We start from the raw sequence: 18,932 nt of genomic DNA on the forward strand, positions 1-18,932 counted from the left end.
GTATTAACTTCCCTGTTTTTGACCAGGGCTCCTGTTGTGAAAAGTAGTGCACTATTTCTGGAATAGGGTACCGTTTGGGACACAGGCCGGCGCTAGAATTGCAAATAAAAGTTACACAAACAAAATACTCTGAAAAGAACCACCAGTCTCACTTGGCCTAATCCATATGATACGGCACATTAGCATAGTAATACTCTTCCTGCTCAGGATATGAAGATGTTTAATCTCTCCCCCTCTCGCTCTTTCTCTATGTATCTCTCTCTCTTTTTCTCTCTCTCCCCCTCTCTCTCTGGCTCTTTCTCTCTCCATTCCTCTCAAGTACTGACCTCCCTCTCTCCCCCCTGGAATCTGTAAGTCCTAGTCATTCTGATGAGATATTCATCCAATTAAGGCTCTCCAGTCCTAATCCCTAACACACACCCTCCATCCCAGACAGGATATGGAAATGAATTATTATGTCAAATATGGAGCCGGTGCAAAACACGCACGCAAACACACACACACACACACACACACACACACACACACGCTCCATAGTACATTTCTTTATCTGTGGATATTAAATTGGAGGCATTATTGGGTCGTTGATTCCTCTTCCACACAGTTTGTGCCCTAGCTGGAGATAAAGTCATTCCACCTCAGCAGCAGGGTGAAGTTATGCATATGTTTGTGTTTATTCTAGGAGTCTGTCTCTGCTCTGCTTAGTCAATTGTTTTCAGTGAATTGTACTTTAGTTTTTTTTTTTCTCTGGCTCTCAACTTTCTGGTGCGTTGTATCTCTGTGGTGCGTTGTATCTCTGTGGTGCGTTGTATCTCTGTGGTGCGTTGTATCTCTGTGGTGCGTTGTATCTTTGTGGTGCGTTGTATCTCTGTGGTGCGTTGTAGGATGCATTCTAGGAATTGTTCCTCCATTGTAATTTAACATCCTGGTCTTTGAAAAGACCCAGATTAGAGGATACAGCATGTAGATTCTAGAGAAGGTTTTCTTCCTGGACCTGCGAAGTCCATCATGGATCATTAAAATCAGCAAGACCTGCTCCATAACTCAGCTTCTATAGCTACAACAGAGCGCACAGCCATTGTCTGCCCATCAAATAGCACCCAGTATCCTATATAGTACACTACTTTTGACCAGGGCGCATGGTGGACTGTAATAGGTAATAGGGTGCTATTTGGGACACAGTCCTTTGTCTGGATCGTTTGAATGGACTGGGCCACATTCATTCAAACCTGATATGAGAAACAACAAGGTGTTCGGACAGGTTTCTATTGTCAGACCATGTATCCTTTCTTTGCTTTATAATCATATCCTCTTTGTCCGGATCCATTGTAGGGACTTTGGTCACTATTCAATCAAACTAGCTATGGGGAACTTGTTGATATGTCGGTTATCTCTTTTGAAAATTAGATATTCTTTGAACATGCATCCTCTATGTGCTTTGTAAAGACTTGTGATTACCAGAGCTGTGGTGTTTTGACCAGTTCCCTGCCTCAGTACATCATATGTCATAGCTCTAAAACCCATCTGTTCCTCTAACTGCCTCGGTGTCTGCTGTAGCCAATATGTTTGGCATGACAACGACAAAGGAGCTGTCTTGGACAGAGACACGCTGACGCTGATAGATCAGAGGCAGGCTGACTGCACCCTAGCTGCTATTAGCACTGCTGATGCTACACTGCAGCATTGCTCCCTTTTGTATTGGGTTGCGCAAAAAAAAGTCAGTGGGAAGCCAAAGTTCAATCAAATTATATTTCAACTTACTGTGCCCGTGGGCAGAACAGTTGGTCATTAAAACAGGGTGAATATCTAACAGGCCGTACTATTCAACAGACTTTCCAAACGTGGGTCTGTTGTAGAGTGACTCCCGCCGGCACAGTAAGATGACATTTCATTTCACTTCTGGCTTTCACTTCTGGCTTCCCACAGACTGTTTTTCAGCAACCCAATACAAAAGGGAGCAACGCTGCAGTGTAACATCCCCATTGCTAATGGCAGCTAACTGCACCAATGCTGACTATATCTCTCACACAGGGGTGCAGTGAATACTGAATACACTATCCTTATTCTATCTTCTATATTCTCATTCTCTCTTTCTCCTCTCTGTCTCTTCTCTCTCTCTCTCTCTCTTTATCTACTCCCTCTCCCACGCCCTCTCTGCAACCTCCCCTCCGTGATCTGTTGCTCTTTTTTTACTTTCTCTCTTGCTCTCTCTCAACCTCTCTCCTCTTTTACTCTCTCATTCACTCTTATTCTCTCTCTCGTTCTCTCTTCCGGTCTCTGCCCCCGCCTCTCTCTCTCTGTAGCCTCACCTCTATGTTGTGTTGTGATTTTAATTACTCTTTTCCTCAGTTCAAGTCTGTTAATAATTATCCAAGCCTATTCACTTCCTGGTAATCAACAGAGGAAAGTGTGAGTGTCTACCTCTCTACTTTAATGGCCCTGTTGGTTTGTATACACCGAGTCCCAAATGGCAGGACTCCCTATGAACCCTGGTCAAAAGTCGTGCACTATATAGGGAATAGGGTGCCATTTGGGATACAACCTATTCTCAAACGATCGTGGAATAGCTGCCGGGTGGAAGCCATGTTGAGAGGTACTTAAGTGTGAGGACACTGTGTACTGGGTAGAGAAGCTGCACCTGCCTACAGATACACACAGCCTCGGAGATACAGAATCCAATCATAATAAAAGAAAAATGTTATTGGTCGCGTATACATATTTGCAGATGTTTTTGCAGGTGCAGCTAAATGCTTGTATTTCTAGCTCCTACCGTGCAGTAATACCTAGCAATACAGAACAATACACACAAATCCAAAGTAATGAAATGGAGAAATTTCACAACGAGCAATGTATATATACACTCAGTGTACAAAAGGAACACCTTCCTAATATATTTTGCCCTCAGAATAGTTTCAATTTGTCGGGGCATGGACTCTACAAGGTGTCGAATGTGTTACACAGAGATGCTGGCCCATGTTGACTCCAATGCTTCCCACAGTTGTGTCAAGTTGGCTGGTAGTGGATCTCTGCTCGTTCCATCTCATCCCTCCGATGCTCAATTGGATTGAGATCTGGTGACTGGGCAGGCTAGTACAATCCTAGCCTTGTGGCATGGGGCATTATCATGCTGAAAAAAATCTAATTGTAGATGGATACATTGCTGCCATGAAGGGATGCACCTTATTGGCAATAATGATCAGATATCCTGTGGCATTCAAACATTGCTCCACTTTTATTCAGGGGCCCAATGTGTGTCATGAAAACACACCCCACACCATCACCACAATCAGCCTGCAATGTATTTTAAAAATGTTTATTTTAAGGGGTGGATGAGCTTTAATATTGGGGAATGATTTATACATATAAACATTCATACAGTTGAAGTCGGAAGTTGACATACACCTTAGCCAAATACATTTAAACTCAGTTTTTCACAATTCCTGACATTTAAACCTAGTAAAAATTCCTTGTCTTAGGTCAGTTAGGATCACCACTTTATTTGAAGAATGTGAAATGTCAGAATATTTCAGCTTTCATTTCTTTCATCAGATTCCCAGTGGGTCAGAAGTTTACATACACTCAATTAGTGTTTGGTAGCATTGCCTTTAAATAGTTTAACTTGGGTCAAACATTTCGGTTAGCCTTCCACAAGCTTCCCACAACAAGTTGGGAGAATTTTGGCCCATTCCTCCTGACAGAGCTGGTGTAACTGCGTCAGGTTTGTAGGCCTCCTTGCTCGCACACACTTTTTCAGTTCTGCCCACAAATTCTCTATAGGATTGAGGTCAGGGCTTTGTGATGGCCAAAACCATAAGCAAATAGTGATGACTAAAGAGTTAATCAGGGTGATTTTTCCACAAATAGACAGGTATTGCCTTTCCATGGTAGGAAGATCTTATTTATTTTTGCTTTCTATTAAACTTTCTATAAAAATGTATTGGAGTGAGATCATTTCTATATTTCGGGATATGTATACCGAGTATGTCCATATCCCCATCAGACCATTTTATTGGTAAACTACACGGTAATGTAAAGTTAAATTTTTTAGTGATCCAATATGTAATATGGTACAGTTATCAGTGGTTTGGTTTTAATCCAGAGAGGTTAGCAAAAGTATCTAGATCCTCTATGAGGCTGTGGGGGGATTCTAATTGTGGTTTTAAAAGAAAACATGAATCATCAGCGTAAAATGACACCTTTGTTTTTAAGCCATGGATATTTTTATTTAAACATTTTTAAAAAAAATGTATTTATTTATTTTTTGAATTTTACCCCCTTTTCTCCCCAATTTCGTGGTATCCAATTGTTAGTAGCTACTATCTTGTCTCATCGCTACAACTCCCGTACGTGCTCGGGAGAGACAAAGGTTGAAAGTCAAGCGTCCTCCGATACACAACCCAACCAAGCCGCACTGCTTCTTAACACAGCACGCATCCAACCCGGAAGCCAGCCGCACCAATGTGTCGGAGGAAACACCGTGCACCTGGCAACCTTGGTTAGTGCGCACTGCGCCCGGCCTGCCACAGGAGTCGCTGGTGCGCGATGAGACAAGGATATCCCTACAGACCAAGCCCTCCCTAACCCGGACGACGCTATGCCAATTGTGCGTCGCCCCCCCCCCCCGACCTCCCGGGCGCGGCCGGTTACGACAGAGCCTGGGCACGAACCCAGAGTCTCTGGTGGTACAGCTGGCGCTGCAGTACAGCGCCCTTAACCACTGCGCCACCCGGGAGGCCAAGCCACGGATTTCTAATCCCTTAATACAGTATTATTGTTGTATCTAATTTGAATTAGATAACAATAATAAATAGATATGCCGATAGTGGACAACCTTGTTTTCCTCCTCTTGACAGTTTTTAAAACTTTCTGAGATGTAGCCATTATTTACTATTTTACACCTAGGGTGTACATAACTTTAACCCATTTTATAAGAGATTCTCCAAAATTGAAATATTCAAGGCATTTATATATAAACTCCAGTCGTACTTTATCAAAAGCCTTTTCATAACCAGGCCTGGTTTCCCCAATATTTCATAGTATTCTATTGTTTCCAGTAATTGTCTTATATTATCTCCAATGTATCATCCATGTAAAAAACCTGTCTGATGAGGATTAATAATATCTGACAATACCTTTTTAAATTCTATGCGCCAAGCATTTAGCTAGAGTTTTTGCATCACAACACTGAAGTGTAAGAGGCCTCCAATTGTTTAAATGGACTGGATCTTTATATATACCACTTGGATCCTGTTTCAGTACTAATGAAATCAGACCTTCTTGTTGTGTGTCCGATAATCTACCATTTATATAGGAGTGGTTAAAACATGCTAATAATGGTCCTCTGAGTATATCAAAAAAAGTTTGCTATACAGTACTTCCACTGGTATGCCAACCAGCCCTGGAGTTTTCCCAGCCTTAAAGGCTTTAATTGCATCAAGAAGTTCCTCCTCTGTCATTTGGTCTTCACATGAGTCTTTCTGTACAGATGTTAATTTCACATTATTAATAGGGAAAAAAATCCATACAATTAGATTTGGTTAAACAAAACACATACTCAAAGTACTTTACTTCCTCTTTCAAAATATAATTTGGTGAATCATGTGTGACTCCATCATTTTTGGTAGCATTTCTATGTTGAAGATTGAAAAATAATTTGGTGCACTTTTTCCCCATATTCCGTCCAGTTCGCTTTATTTTTTATAATATATTACACTGGATCTTTCTTGAATAAGTTCCTCCATTTCTTTTTGTTTTTCCTCTTATTCTGTGCCTCCAAGGTATAGTTGTTATTGCAATCTAACTGTGCTGTTGGTCCTTCAATTTCCTTTGTTAATATGGACTCTTGATTTAAATTGCTTTTGTTTTATAGATGAATACTGAATTGCATGGCCTCTAAAGGCACATTTAAAAGTGTCTTATACAATAAGGGGATCTGCTGTACCTATGTTATGTTGGAAAAAGTCAGTTATAAATGCTTCTGTCCTAGTTATAAACAAGTTCTCATCTAATATCCTCTCCCACGTGGAAATTCTGTAAGAGTAATATATATGTCATATGTGATGATCCGACCGCATTCTGTCCCCTATCAACCCAATTTTAAACTTTTGGTGCCAGAGAGAATGACATAAGACAGTAATCAAGACGACTAGCTTGATTAAGCCTCCGGCGTGTATTTCTCACTAGGTCAGGGTATTTAAGCCTCCATATATCCACTAACATTCATGATTTCCTTAAGTGCCTGAGGGTGATAGTTTGTATTGTGATTTCCTTTCCGGTCCATAGAGGTATTTAAAACCGTATTAAAATCCCCCACCATAATAATAGAGTCTAGTGTTGCTTGAAGAGTTGATAAATTATCATATGTATATATATTCAAAGAAGCTTGGATCACCATTATTTGGACCATATAGGTTAATAAGCCTTATCTGTTTATTGTCCAATAACACATTTAAAATCCCTCTACCTTGATGATCTGTTTGGACAATTTGCACATTTGGATCAAAATTACTGAACATGCCCCCATGTGGGGGATCAGCTTGGCAGAGTTGTTGTTGCCTACCATCACCACCTGGGGGTGGCCCATCAGGAAGTCCAGGACCCAGTTGCACAGGGCCGACCCAGGGCCTCGATCTTAGTGCTGAGCTTGGATTGCACTATGGTGTTGAAGGCTGAGCTGTAGTCCATAAACAGCATTCTTACATAGGTATTCCTCTTGCCCAGGTGGGATAGGGCAGTGTGCAGTGCGATGGGGATTGCGTCATCCATAGATCTGTTGGGGCGGTATGCAAATTGTTGTGGGTCTAGGGTGTGGGTTAAGATTTTTTCATCTTTGATTGCATTACGGAGGTCATAGCTGGTCTGTTTGTACACGTCGGTGTTCCCAGTCACCTTGCTCTGGTTAAATGCAGTGGTTGTTGCTTTCAGTTTTGCATGAATGCTGCCATCTATCTACAGTTTTTGTTTTTGATAAGTTCAAATCATCACAGTGGGAACAATATTCCCTATGCACTTCCTGATGAACTCAGTCACCGAGTCAGTGTGTACGTGGATACTATTCTCAGACACAAACCGGAACATTTCCCAGTCTGCGTGATCAAAACAATCTTGAAGCGTAGATTCTGATTGGTCAGACCCACGTTAAACAGTCCTTACCACAGCTAATTCCTGTTTCTGCCTATAGGAGCGGAGGAGAAAATTGGTTTTATTTGGAGGGCCTTGTAGTTGTCCCAGAAGGGGGAATAGCAATGATCCAGAGTGTACGATGCGCAAGTAGTACATGTGTTGATAACATTTCGGAAGCGTTTTCCTCAGATGTATTTTAAGTACCCAGTTGCAATAAATGTGGCCTCATAATATATGGTTTCCAGTTTGCACAATGTCCAGTGTAGTTATTTAAGAATCTGTCGTGGTGTCGGTTTTGGAGGGAAAATACACAGCAGTGATAATGACCAGAGAAAATTCTCTCAGGAGGTAATGTGGTCGGCATTTGATGGTGAGGTATTCTAGATCAGGAGAACATTACCACAATCACACCATTGGTAGTTAATCATGAAACATACACTTTTATTTTCCCCAGAGAGTTCTTTCTTCCTGTCTGTGTGATGGACAGGGACAATATATCCAGAGAGAGCCATGATTCTGTAAAACAGAGTATGTTACAGTCCCTGATGTCTTGCTGGCAGGAGATCTTCGCCCTGAGCCTGTCTACTTTATTGTCCAGGGACTGAACGTTAGTGAGTAATATACTCTGAAGCGGTGGACGGTATGCACGCCTCCTGAGTCTGACTAGGAGAGCTCACTTCTTCTTCCTTTTCTCCGGCGTCTTCGTTTTGGTGCATCCCCCGGGATGAATGGAACTGCCTCTGGGAGTTCAAACAAAGGATCCAATTCAGGGAAGTCTAATTTCTGGTCGAAATGCTGGTAAGTGGCCTCCAATCTAATATCCAAACTCATTTTTGGGGCTGTAGGTAATAATTTGAGAATCGTTCCGAGCAAATAATGTAAGAAATAACACACACACACACACACACACAAAATATACTGCAAAACTGTCTAGGAGCTAGAAAGATGTTGTTGATAGGGGTGAATCTATATCTTTCTAACAGGGAAATAAACCATTTCCATAGAGTGTATCGCATCTTACTAAGTAGAACCAAAAGGAAGGCCTGGGGCTTTCCTGGGTGTGCAAACTTAACAGGAAAAACTCTTTGCTGTGGCTATAATAACATATCCAATGTCCCAATGTTCTAACTTCTCTTCCTGTCTATACGGTGTGAAGAAAAAGATGAGGAGTAAATGATTGAAGCAGATTAACACAAGCCCTAACCATACAAACAAAGATACTGATAACTAAACCAAGAGTTATCATTGGTGTCGTTTCCAAAGGGAGCAAATGAAGCATAGTGGGCAGGACAAGCAAGGAGGTGGGCAGAGCATATTTCCGTTTGGTAATACCTACTCTGTGAATTGCACTCCTTCTAAACAACACCATTTTTTTTTTTTTACAACTTTTAGAAAGGGTCAAGTCTACAAAATCTGTTCGTAACAGATTATAGTTTTAGGAACAGAAAACCATATTGAGATTGTTTCATCAATGAGAACATTTTCAACGAGCTCCATCTTCACTTTCCACCACCGGACTTCCTTTCACCACCATATTTGGTGGTGAGGGGAGGTTCTAAATGGATGCTTTAGATTCATACACCCTGTGTCATGTCTGGGTTTCTCCTTTTGTCTGTGATATCAAATCCAATTGGATTTGTCACATGCGCCGAATACAACGCTTACTTATAAGCCCTTAACCAACAATGCAGTTTTAAGAAAAATAAGTGTTGAAATAAAAACAGCTAATAATTAAAGAGCAGCAGTAAAATAACAGTAGTGAGGCTATATACAGTGGGTACTGGTACAGATTCAGTGTGTGGGGGTACAGGTTAGTTGAGGTAATTGAGATAATATCTACAGTACATGTAGGTAGAGTTAATGTGACTATGCATAGATAATAACAGAGTAGCAGCAGCGTAAAAGAGGGGGTTGGGGGACAATGCAATTAGTCTGGGTAGCCATTTGATTAGCTGTTTGGGAGTCTTATGGCTTGGGGGTAGAAGCTGTTAAGAAGCCTTTTGGACCTAGACGTGGCGCTGCGGTACCGCTTGCCGTGCGCTAGTAGAGAGAACAGTCTATCACTAGGGTGGCTGGAGTCTTTGACAATTTTTTAGGGCCTTCCTCTGACACTGGTATAGAGGTCCTGGATGGCAGGAAGCTTGGCCCCAGTGATGTACTTGGCCGTACGCACTACCCTTTGTAGTGCCTTGCGGTTGGATGCTGAGCAGTTGCCATACCAGATAGTTATGCAACCAGTATGCTCTTGTTGGTGCATCTGTAGAACTTTCTGAGGATCTGAGGACCCATGCCAAATCATTTCAGTCTCCTGAGGGGGAATAGGCTTTGTCGTGCCCTCTTCACGACTGTCTTGGTGGGTTTGAACCATGATAGTTTGTTGCTGATGTGGACACCAAGGAACTTGAAGCTCTCAACCTCCTCCACTACAGCCCCATCGAGGTGAATGGGGGTGTGCTCGGTCCTCCTTTTCCTGTAATCCACAATCATCTCCTTTGTCTTGATCACATTGAGGGAGAGGTTGTTGTCCTGGCACCACACGGCCAGGACTCTGACCTCCTCCCTATAGGCTTTCTCGTCGTTGTCGGTGATCAGGCCTACCACTGTTGTGTCGTCTGCAAACTTAATGATGGTGTTGGAGTCGTGCCTGGCCATGCAGTCATGGGTGAACCAGGAGTACAGGAGAGGACTGAGCACTCACCAGAGGGGCCACAGTGTTGAGGATCAGTGTGGCAGATGTTATCTACCCTTACCAACTGAGGGCGGCCCATCAGGAAGTCCAGGATCCAGTTGCAGAGGGAGGTGTTTAGTCCCAGGATTCTTAGCTTAGTGATGAGCTTTGAGGGCACTATGGTGTTGAACGCCATGCTGTAGTCAATAAATAGCATTCTCACATAGGTGTTCCTTTTGTCCAGGTGGGAAAGGGCAGAGTGGAGTACAATAGAGATTGCATCATCTGTGGATCTGTTGGGGCGGTATGCAAATTGGAGTGGGTCTACAGTTTCTGGGATAATAGTGTTGATATGAGCCATTACCAGCCTTTCAGAGCAATTCCTGACTACAAATTAGAGTGCTACGGGTCAGTAGTCATTTAGGCAGATTACCTTAGTGTTCTTGAGCACAGGGACTATGGTGGTCTGCTTGAAACATGTTGGTATTACAGACAGGTTGAAAACCCTGCCCCTTCCCATTCTAACCTCTCCTCTTCCTGTTGTAACCCCTCCCCTTCCTCTTTCTCCAGTGTGAAGATGGAGGGGAAGAGTAAAGGGTTGAAGCAGCAGCAGCAGCACCACAAGAAGCTCCTGGCGGCCATGTTGTCCCAGGATTCCTTTGACTCCGCCCATAGCTCCGCCCCCTCACTCACAGAGGAGGAAATAGAGGATGAGGATGATGCCATGGAACTGTTGGGTAAGTTCAGAAAAATGTGCTTACACATTCACAAATTCACACACACACACACACAGGCATTCACACACAGGGGTCGATGGGTTCACATCTTCTACTCTTCAAGCCCCATTTTCCCACTAACAACTACTAAACAAAACCAGACTGAATACTGATTCACATTTCAAATATGCCAGTGAAGATAATGACTCTATTTTCATGGACGGTCATTGAGTTCTGACTTTAAGATGTTGCTGGCGTCTTCATTACGGCTGAACTAGACTACCAAGTTCCACAACAACAACCACCTCCAGATATGCTGAATATGGAAAACACATTCATAAACACTGAACGGAATTTCCTTCCTTTGTGAATAAGAAACACTTACATGACAGTCAGGTTCTAGACAACAGATGATTGCATTGCAAATGGTCTCTCTCTATAATCTAAGAGGCAAGACAAATTGTGTACAGTAAATGTAGGATAACCATGAATAACAGATACATGATAATCCACAGCCAAACTAGATGAAACAAAACAAATTATACACGCACACACACAACCACACACTTTCCCATGCTGTAGTGTAGCTGTAACAGTATAACTTTAGTCCGTCACCTCGCCCATACCCGGGCTCGAACCGGGGACCCTCTGCACACATCAACAACAGTCACCCACGAAGCATCGATACCCATCGCTCCACAAAAGCCGCTGCCCTTTCAGAGCAAGGGTAACCACTACTTCAAGGTCTCAGAGCAAGTGACGTCACCGATTGAAACGCTATTTAGCGCGCACCACCGCTAACTAGCTAGCCGTTTCACATCCGTTACATAGCTACTTCATGGTAGTACAGAATGGTGTGTTCTTCACAGTGCTTACAGCCTCCTGTTATCTGGCCAAGTAAAACTCAACTCCACAATGTACTGTGATTTTTTCTGTGTAATTGCTATTCTCAGTAATTGCGTGCCAAATCCATAGTTTTTGATAAACTTTGCGATGTCGCAGCTCAACTTCGTTGATGTGAAGTACACTGTGGGGTTGAGATTTATTTAGCTGCCTGTTATCATGCCCTCTCCCACACACTGTGCACCAGTGTGGGTATGTGTGTGTGTTGGTCAAGAAATGTGTGATTCAACCATTCATAACAATTTAGGCTGTAATTCATAACGGCAATGAATGAGTGAACAAACAAACACTATATTCCTTTATATTTTTTGTTTGAGGGTGTTTTTTGATTCCCGGAAGGTTCTTGTGTGACTTGAGGTGCTTTTCCTGGATTACACAGTGAGGGGGGTGTCTGTTCTTTCTGCTCCTGTCACCTTGTCTGACCAGACACTGAGGTATCTTGTCTCATGTCAAATTCAATTTGTTCTCTTTCTTGTAAAGGTAGTGTTCTCTGTTATCAAAGCTCTCTCGCTCTCTCTCCCGCTCTCTCTCCCTCCCGCTCTCTCTTTCTCCCTCTCTCTCTCCTGCTCTCTCCTGCATTATAATCCTTACCTCCAGCGATAGGTAGGTAGGTAGAATAAAGTACAAAGGGGATCATCCCTGGGCTCTGGCTCTGTTGTAATGAAAGGCCTCATTCTTCTGATACTCCATTCATGCTAAGGGAGAAACACACACCCACAGAGGGAAATAGCTGACTCATAGCCTTACAAAATGCTACTTTAAATCCCACAGATTACCTGCTGTTTTCTATTTCTTTCTGTCTTTTCCAACACCTATTGCTCTGCAGTATATGTTCAAATACAGATCAGCCAAAGTAATGCTTTAGCGTAGCATGACTTTCTGTAACGCGGGTAGACCGACTTGTTGTACTGAACAGAACAGACCACATCCTTTCTGCTCATTCCGGTCTGAGTGTCTTGCATGGCCACTCCCTCTCCCCAGATGGGGAAGCAGGAGTCCAATTACACAGTAGTTGACCATCTCTATCCCCTTTCCCCCTCTTATTCTCTCTCCCCTTAGTCTCTTCTGTAGTGACAGATAATCAATGTCCTCCCCCACTTCAGAAGGCCGTGTCATCTGCAGAGCACAGCACATCCAGAGTGCTCATTTGTAAAGTGGCGTCTGGATGAGCTGAAGTAGACTAATTATTCATATGTGTTTAATGTTTTCCCTGTTCGAGAAGGAGAGGACTCTGTTGGTCGTTTCACACTATATAAACCATATTTAATCAAAGAGGCATTTTGTGAGTTGATTATATGAAATGACCCTGCTTTGTCTTATCTCTGATTGATCATAATTCTGATAGCTGTGTGTCTGACTCTTAACAGCTATAGCCGACAGTCTAGTCCACAGATAGCAGATATTCAGAGGGGATGATGCAATGAGGTCATTTGTGATTCTGTGTGAAGGCTTGGCCTAATATAGTGAAGGGTTTTGCCTGGTACAGCCCATTGAGACTGGGCTGGTCCTGGTAGAGAGAGAGGGAGAGAGGTCTATCAGTCTTACTTAATGGCCTTCCAGACTACAGAAATACAGAGATGGTACGGAGAGAAGAGAGATGCCCAGTGGTTGGTGACAATAGGACTGTCCTATTGTCTTAATTAAGCTGACAAAAACAGGGGATTGCAATTATAGTGGACATCATGCGATCTGAACTTGACTTCAGATAAGCCACACTGTTTTGATTAGGACTCAGGGAGTTGTGATGGAGATAATATTCAACAGAGTGGCTGCTGTTCCAGATTTTCTGGAACCTGACTTGCTGTGGCTAATGATAGAGATTTCTCTGCATTTGCAGAATTTACTTTTATGTAGCTGCTGCCCACTCTGCTGCCCACTCTGCTGCCTTACGTAGCTTCTGCTCAGTGCTCCGCTGCTGCTGCCCATTTCTTGACCCTCGGAGGGAAACTTGATGTCACACACTAAAGCCGTATTTTTTTTTTTTTACAGTCGAAGCTAAAGACATAGTCGACCATGTTCGAACTGTGCATTCCTTGCCTCAAGCGCGATTGAATGTTATTTTTTCAGGAGGGGCGTTCGGCTACATGCAGCTGTCATGTTGATGTTGTGCACAAACAACATGATCGGCATGTTGGTACAAACGTTGTCGCCTGTTGTAACAGTATTGCAAAGGCTGTCTTGCGATTTCATGTTCTTCTTAGCTGCTGAGTTACATGCAGCTATTTAGGCCAGCATATCAAACACAAGCAAGACAGACACTACAGTCAAAATAGCGGTTTAATATTATTTTCTCATCATCATTGCAAACATTGACTCGTTCTTTTTTACATCTACTTTCACTATGATATGAAGATGATCAATTACAAATAGTACGCTGTCTAAAGCGGTAGTTGACAAAGATGTAAGGACAGAGCACCGCTGTATACAGCTCGGCTGCCAGAGGTGGAACAGCTGGGTATGCCTCTTGTGCTGCAGTTGCATGATCATTGAGAAGCGGTAATAGCGGTTCGTCGGGCCTGCATGAGGTTAAAACGCAGACAGTTTTTGGAGTGTTACATGCTGCTATCTAGGCAGCATTTCAAACACAAGCAAGACACCGACATGCAGTCTAATTAGCCTATTAATGTTATTGTTTCATCATCGTTGCAAGCATCGGCTAAGCAGGAGGCAGACAGGCAGTCAGAGTATTAGTGTTCTTTTTTCAGGAACTCTGGCTAGTGGCTACGACATGGCAGCAACTATACAGATTAGCCGACATCATCACACAAAACCTGGATGTGTAGGGACTGCGTCCTGCTTATGCAAGTGCAATATTCGTTATAACAGACGGGTTGTTTTTGGAATGTTCATTTAAAATCGCTGCGCAGTTTTTATTTTAGCTGTCCCTACACAGGCAGAGACGGGCTACGTCATCATGGTTGAGAAGAGGGTGAGTAGAGAGAAAAACATGAAGGGAGCAGGTGTGTGAGCAGTAGCTACGTAGTGTGCAAAAAATAACGCAAGTGCAGAATGTGATTCGGATCCTTAGGTTCGAGAAAGACAGATTTCTGGAAGGATGCGGTGAAAACTCTGTATTCACAGCCACGGCCTGTATTCGAAGGTTGCATCCCGAAAGACACCCTTTTCCTTATAGGTTCCTGGTCAAAGGTTGTGCACTATATAGGGAATAGGGTGCCATTTGAGATGCACACAAAGTTGTATGGATCCAGGAATGTAGTTTGTAGATCATTCATTGTTACAACAATCTGTGAGTGAACAAACTAGAGAAGTGGATGTTTGAGTCACTGTGTATATGAGGTTACACAGACCTCTAGTGGCCACAGATGGAATAGGAGCCAGTGACTGGCACTGAATTCTCCTGTGAACCATGGGGTGTATTCACTAGGGCATAACGTAGCAAAGCGTTGCGCAACAAAGAGTAAAAAAGCATTTCTTATTGGACTGCAGATGGTACCTCCCCGTTTTCCTCTGTTTTTGTCCGCTTTGTACGTACTGAACATGACCCGGGTGTTTATTGTTGTTCTCTATGGTTCAGACTGGGCCACTGGTGTCTCTCTCTCCCACTCGTTGAGCTTCTGCCAGACTCCACCATCTGTGTGTAGCAGAGGGTTACCAACTTAACACACACACAGCGTGCCAAACTAACCAGGTGCAATGATGACTCTGCCACTTTCTGTAGACATGTGTTGTCACTGTTCTTGTTTTGACCAAACCAAACCACCATATTGTAACAAAGCACTGAGGAGCTGGCATGGGGTAATCCATGCCTAGCCAGGACTGTCTTTGTTATTCTATGACTCCAGTTGCTCACACAACTGTGATACTAAGTCAAGCCAGGAATAGGGCTTTTACGGTAAACGTATTACTGCCACACCAGCCACACCAGAGTCATGCTGGCAGTTAAATTCCACGTGATCGCTTAGTCACGTTAATTAGGCTTCTCCAAGCTCTGATCCTGCTGATGGTCAACTTGCTAACTGCCTGGTACTCAGCACTCTACTGTCCCTCCAATATATCTGACATCAATGCAAATGTAATCAAAAATCTTATCAAACACTTCATGAGAGTCTATGAGCTCATGTTGCGCAACATTTCTATAAGTTATGTAATTGCGTGAGAAAACAGAGTGATGGCCTCTATTAAAAAGAGGAGGATCCCATCAGCTTTTTATAGTCTAGGCCTACTATATTTATTTCGCAACATTAATAATATTGAGCACATTGCTTCTCTTTAAAACAAGAGTATAGCTTACCTAGCTGGCATGAAAATGAAACACAGGAAAACGTCCTCCATTCGCTATTTAAGTGCATAGATGACATGCATTTTCCCCATACAGGTGCATGATAATGGTTCATTCTGAATCAAAACAAATTTCACACATATATTATTCAGGATATGTAAATACGAGATTAAATCAAGAATAGTCTGATGGGTGACAATATTAGCCTATCACTTGTGAATGATGACCAGCTTGAATGCAGTAAGGCAAATCATAGTCACACACCTCATATAGCCTAGCCCATAGGCATATACAATGCCGTGAAAAAGTATTTGCCCCCTTCCTGATTTCTTGTTTTTTGGCACATTTGTCACATTTAAATGTTTCAGATCATCAAACAAATGTAAATATTACACAAAGATAACCCAAGTAAACACAACATGCAGTCTTTAAGTGATGATTTTATTTATTTAGGGAAAAAAGCTATCTGAACCTTCATGGCCCTATGTGACAAAGTAATTGCCCCCTAAACCTAATAACTGGTTGTGCCACCCTCAGCAGCAACAACTGCAATCAAGCATTTGCGATAACTGGCAATGAGTCTTTCACATTGCTGTGGAGGAATTTTGGCCCACTCTTCTTTGCAGAATTATTTTAATTCAGCCACATCGGAGGGTTTTCGAGCATGAACCACCTTTTTAAGGTCATGCCACAGCATCTCAATCCGATTCAAGTACGGACTTTGACTAGGCCACTCCAAACCTTCATTTTGTTTTTTTAAGCCATTCAGAGGTGGACTTGCTGGTGTGTTTTGGATCATTGTCCTGCTGCAGAACCCAAGTGCGCTTCAGCTTGAGGTCACGAACTGATGGCCGGACATTCTGCTTCAGGATTTTTTGGTAGAGAGCAGAATTCATGGCTCCATCAATCACAGCAAGTTGCCCAGGTCCTGAAGCAGCAAAGGAGCCCCAGACCATCACACTACCACCACCATATTTGACTATTGGTATGATGTTCTTTTACGCCAGATGTAACGGGATGCACACCTTCCAAAAAGTTCAAGATGTTTTTTTTTTGTCAAAAGTGAGACAAGCCTTTATGTTCTTTTTGGTCAGCAGTGGTTTTCACCTTGGAACTCTGCCATTGAAACCATTTTCCCCCAGTCTCTTTCTTATGGTTGAGTCATGAACACTGACCTTAACTGAGGCCTGCAGTTCTTTAGATGTTGTTGTAGGTTCTTTTGTGACCTCTTGGATTAGTCGTCGCTGCGATCTTGGGGTAATTTTGGTAGGCCGGCCACTCATGGGAAGGTTCACCACTGTTCCAAATTTTCTCCATTTGTGGATAGTGGCTCTCACCGTGGTTTGCCGGAGTCCCAAAGCTTTAGAAATGGCTTTGTAACCCTTTCCAGACTGATAGATGTCAATTACTTTGTTTCTCAACTGTTCCTGAATTTCTTTGGATCACAGCATGATGTCTTGCTTTTTGTCTGACAACTTCACGTTGTCAGACAGGTTCTATTTAAGTGATTTCTTGATTCATCAGGTCTGGCAGTAATCAGGCCTGGGTGTGGCTTGTGAAATTGAATTCAGCTTTCCAAAAAATGTGATTAACCACAGTGAATTCATGATTTAACAAGGGGGAGCAATTACTGTACTTTGTCATATAGGCCATGAAGGTTCGGATAGCTTTTTTCCCTTCATAAATAAAATGATGACTTAACTGCATTTTGTGTTTACTTTGGTTATCTTTGTGTAATATTAACATTTGCTTGATGATCTGAAACATTTAAATGTGACAAATGTGACAAAAAACAAGAAATCAGGAAGAGGGCAAATACTTTTTCACAGCCCTGTATGTTTTGATAGGGTTTGTATCCCACTAAAGTGGCCAAATAACTTCTTAAAATGAAGCACACAGCATAACTGGCATACATACACAGCACATACGTTTCACATTTGGGGAAGATCATTGTCACCATAACAATGCATCATTATAATAGAAACATGACATGCATAATTGCATTTGCGTTCACTTTTGAGAATGGTGTTTTCCAGCTAATGGAACATTCCTGCTTATAGCCTACTGCCATGTGCCCATTTCCTCTGCTTATAACGTGGAGAAATAGGCTAATAGTTTATCAATATTTCAAGCTAAAAGTTCTGATCTGTTATGTGAGCCACATTTGTGATGCTTGTGGTTGTGTTCATTTGAGATCTATCCCATCCCACAACCTTCCCAGACTGTGTTTGGAATATTTATTTCTCGCACAGAATAGAATAGGTCAACTTGTACTATGGGGGATAGTAGATTGACATAGGCTTTTGCTGTTCATTAGGCCTACTCATCTTGTTGGCTGACGAAAAGTAAATGTGGACAGTTCTTACAATATCTTGAATATACGCCTCGGAATTGGATGAGGACGCACACAGTTGTGTCCTCAAAGTGTCTGTCTTCACTTGTAGCCTGTGAGAAAGACCCGATCATGTGACGGAGAGCCATTTGAGTGAGAGGTGCTTTGGAGCATGCAGATGGGAGAAGGGAATTATAATGATTATATTCAGCCCAAGGGCACAACAGACACTGTCCGCAAATGGCACGGATTTGTTCAGGAAGCATTATGACCACACAAAGGGGATGCCGCAGGGAAATTTGAGGCATTATCAAGCGCTTGTCAAATTGATGAAGACTGATGATGAAGTGTGTACAGCCTGCGCTAAAAACAAAGCAGAGTTCATGCCTTTCATGCAACTTTTTTCAAATTATAATTGTAGTCGCCTCATGCAGCCTTAGAATGTATTAAAATTCTAAACATTATAGCCCAATATTTGTATCACAACTAAAGTTCTATAAATAACTCTAAATGAAGCATATAGGAGGACATGTTTCTTTGCTAACCGCTCAACAGAGAATAGACGTGTTTGCTCACTCCCTCAAATTGTTTGTAGGAAATATATTATCTAATTTTATTCAGCTATGTTCAATTGTATTCTTCATGTTATAAAATAATATAAAATAATGCAACGTAAGCAAATCTTGTCTGCTAAATAAACTAGTGTAGCACACAGCCATTCGGCATAGCCAGGTCAGGGCCTAACATCAGGACAACTCAGAGTATGATATTCTGTTCTTCAGAAATATACTTTATTTCTTCATATCATGTTTCTTTAGACCGGTCTAAAATAAAACATGGATTTATTGTGATGGTGTAGACTGTATTAAATGGATTTATTAGACTTTTAAAATGTAGATGTTCCAAAGGTCTGCATCAATGTGTTTATGTTCATTTACGGTCAATTGCTAT

General features: G+C 42.3%; 1 protein-coding gene across 1 annotated transcript in view; it reads left to right on the forward strand.

The window, feature by feature from the left end:
• c15h8orf34 (chromosome 15 C8orf34 homolog) overlaps positions 1-18,932 on the forward strand; it is a 154,561-nt gene that overhangs the window by 65,245 nt on the left and 70,384 nt on the right. Inside the window, exon 7 of the mRNA XM_071105144.1 lies at positions 10,361-10,527. Coding sequence (XP_070961245.1) covers positions 10,361-10,527 — 167 coding nt within the window. The remainder of the gene's footprint in view (positions 1-10,360; positions 10,528-18,932) is intronic.

This window comes from Oncorhynchus clarkii, chromosome 15 (assembly GCF_045791955.1).
Source record: "Oncorhynchus clarkii lewisi isolate Uvic-CL-2024 chromosome 15, UVic_Ocla_1.0, whole genome shotgun sequence".
Classification (NCBI taxonomy): Eukaryota; Metazoa; Chordata; class Actinopteri; order Salmoniformes; family Salmonidae; genus Oncorhynchus; species Oncorhynchus clarkii.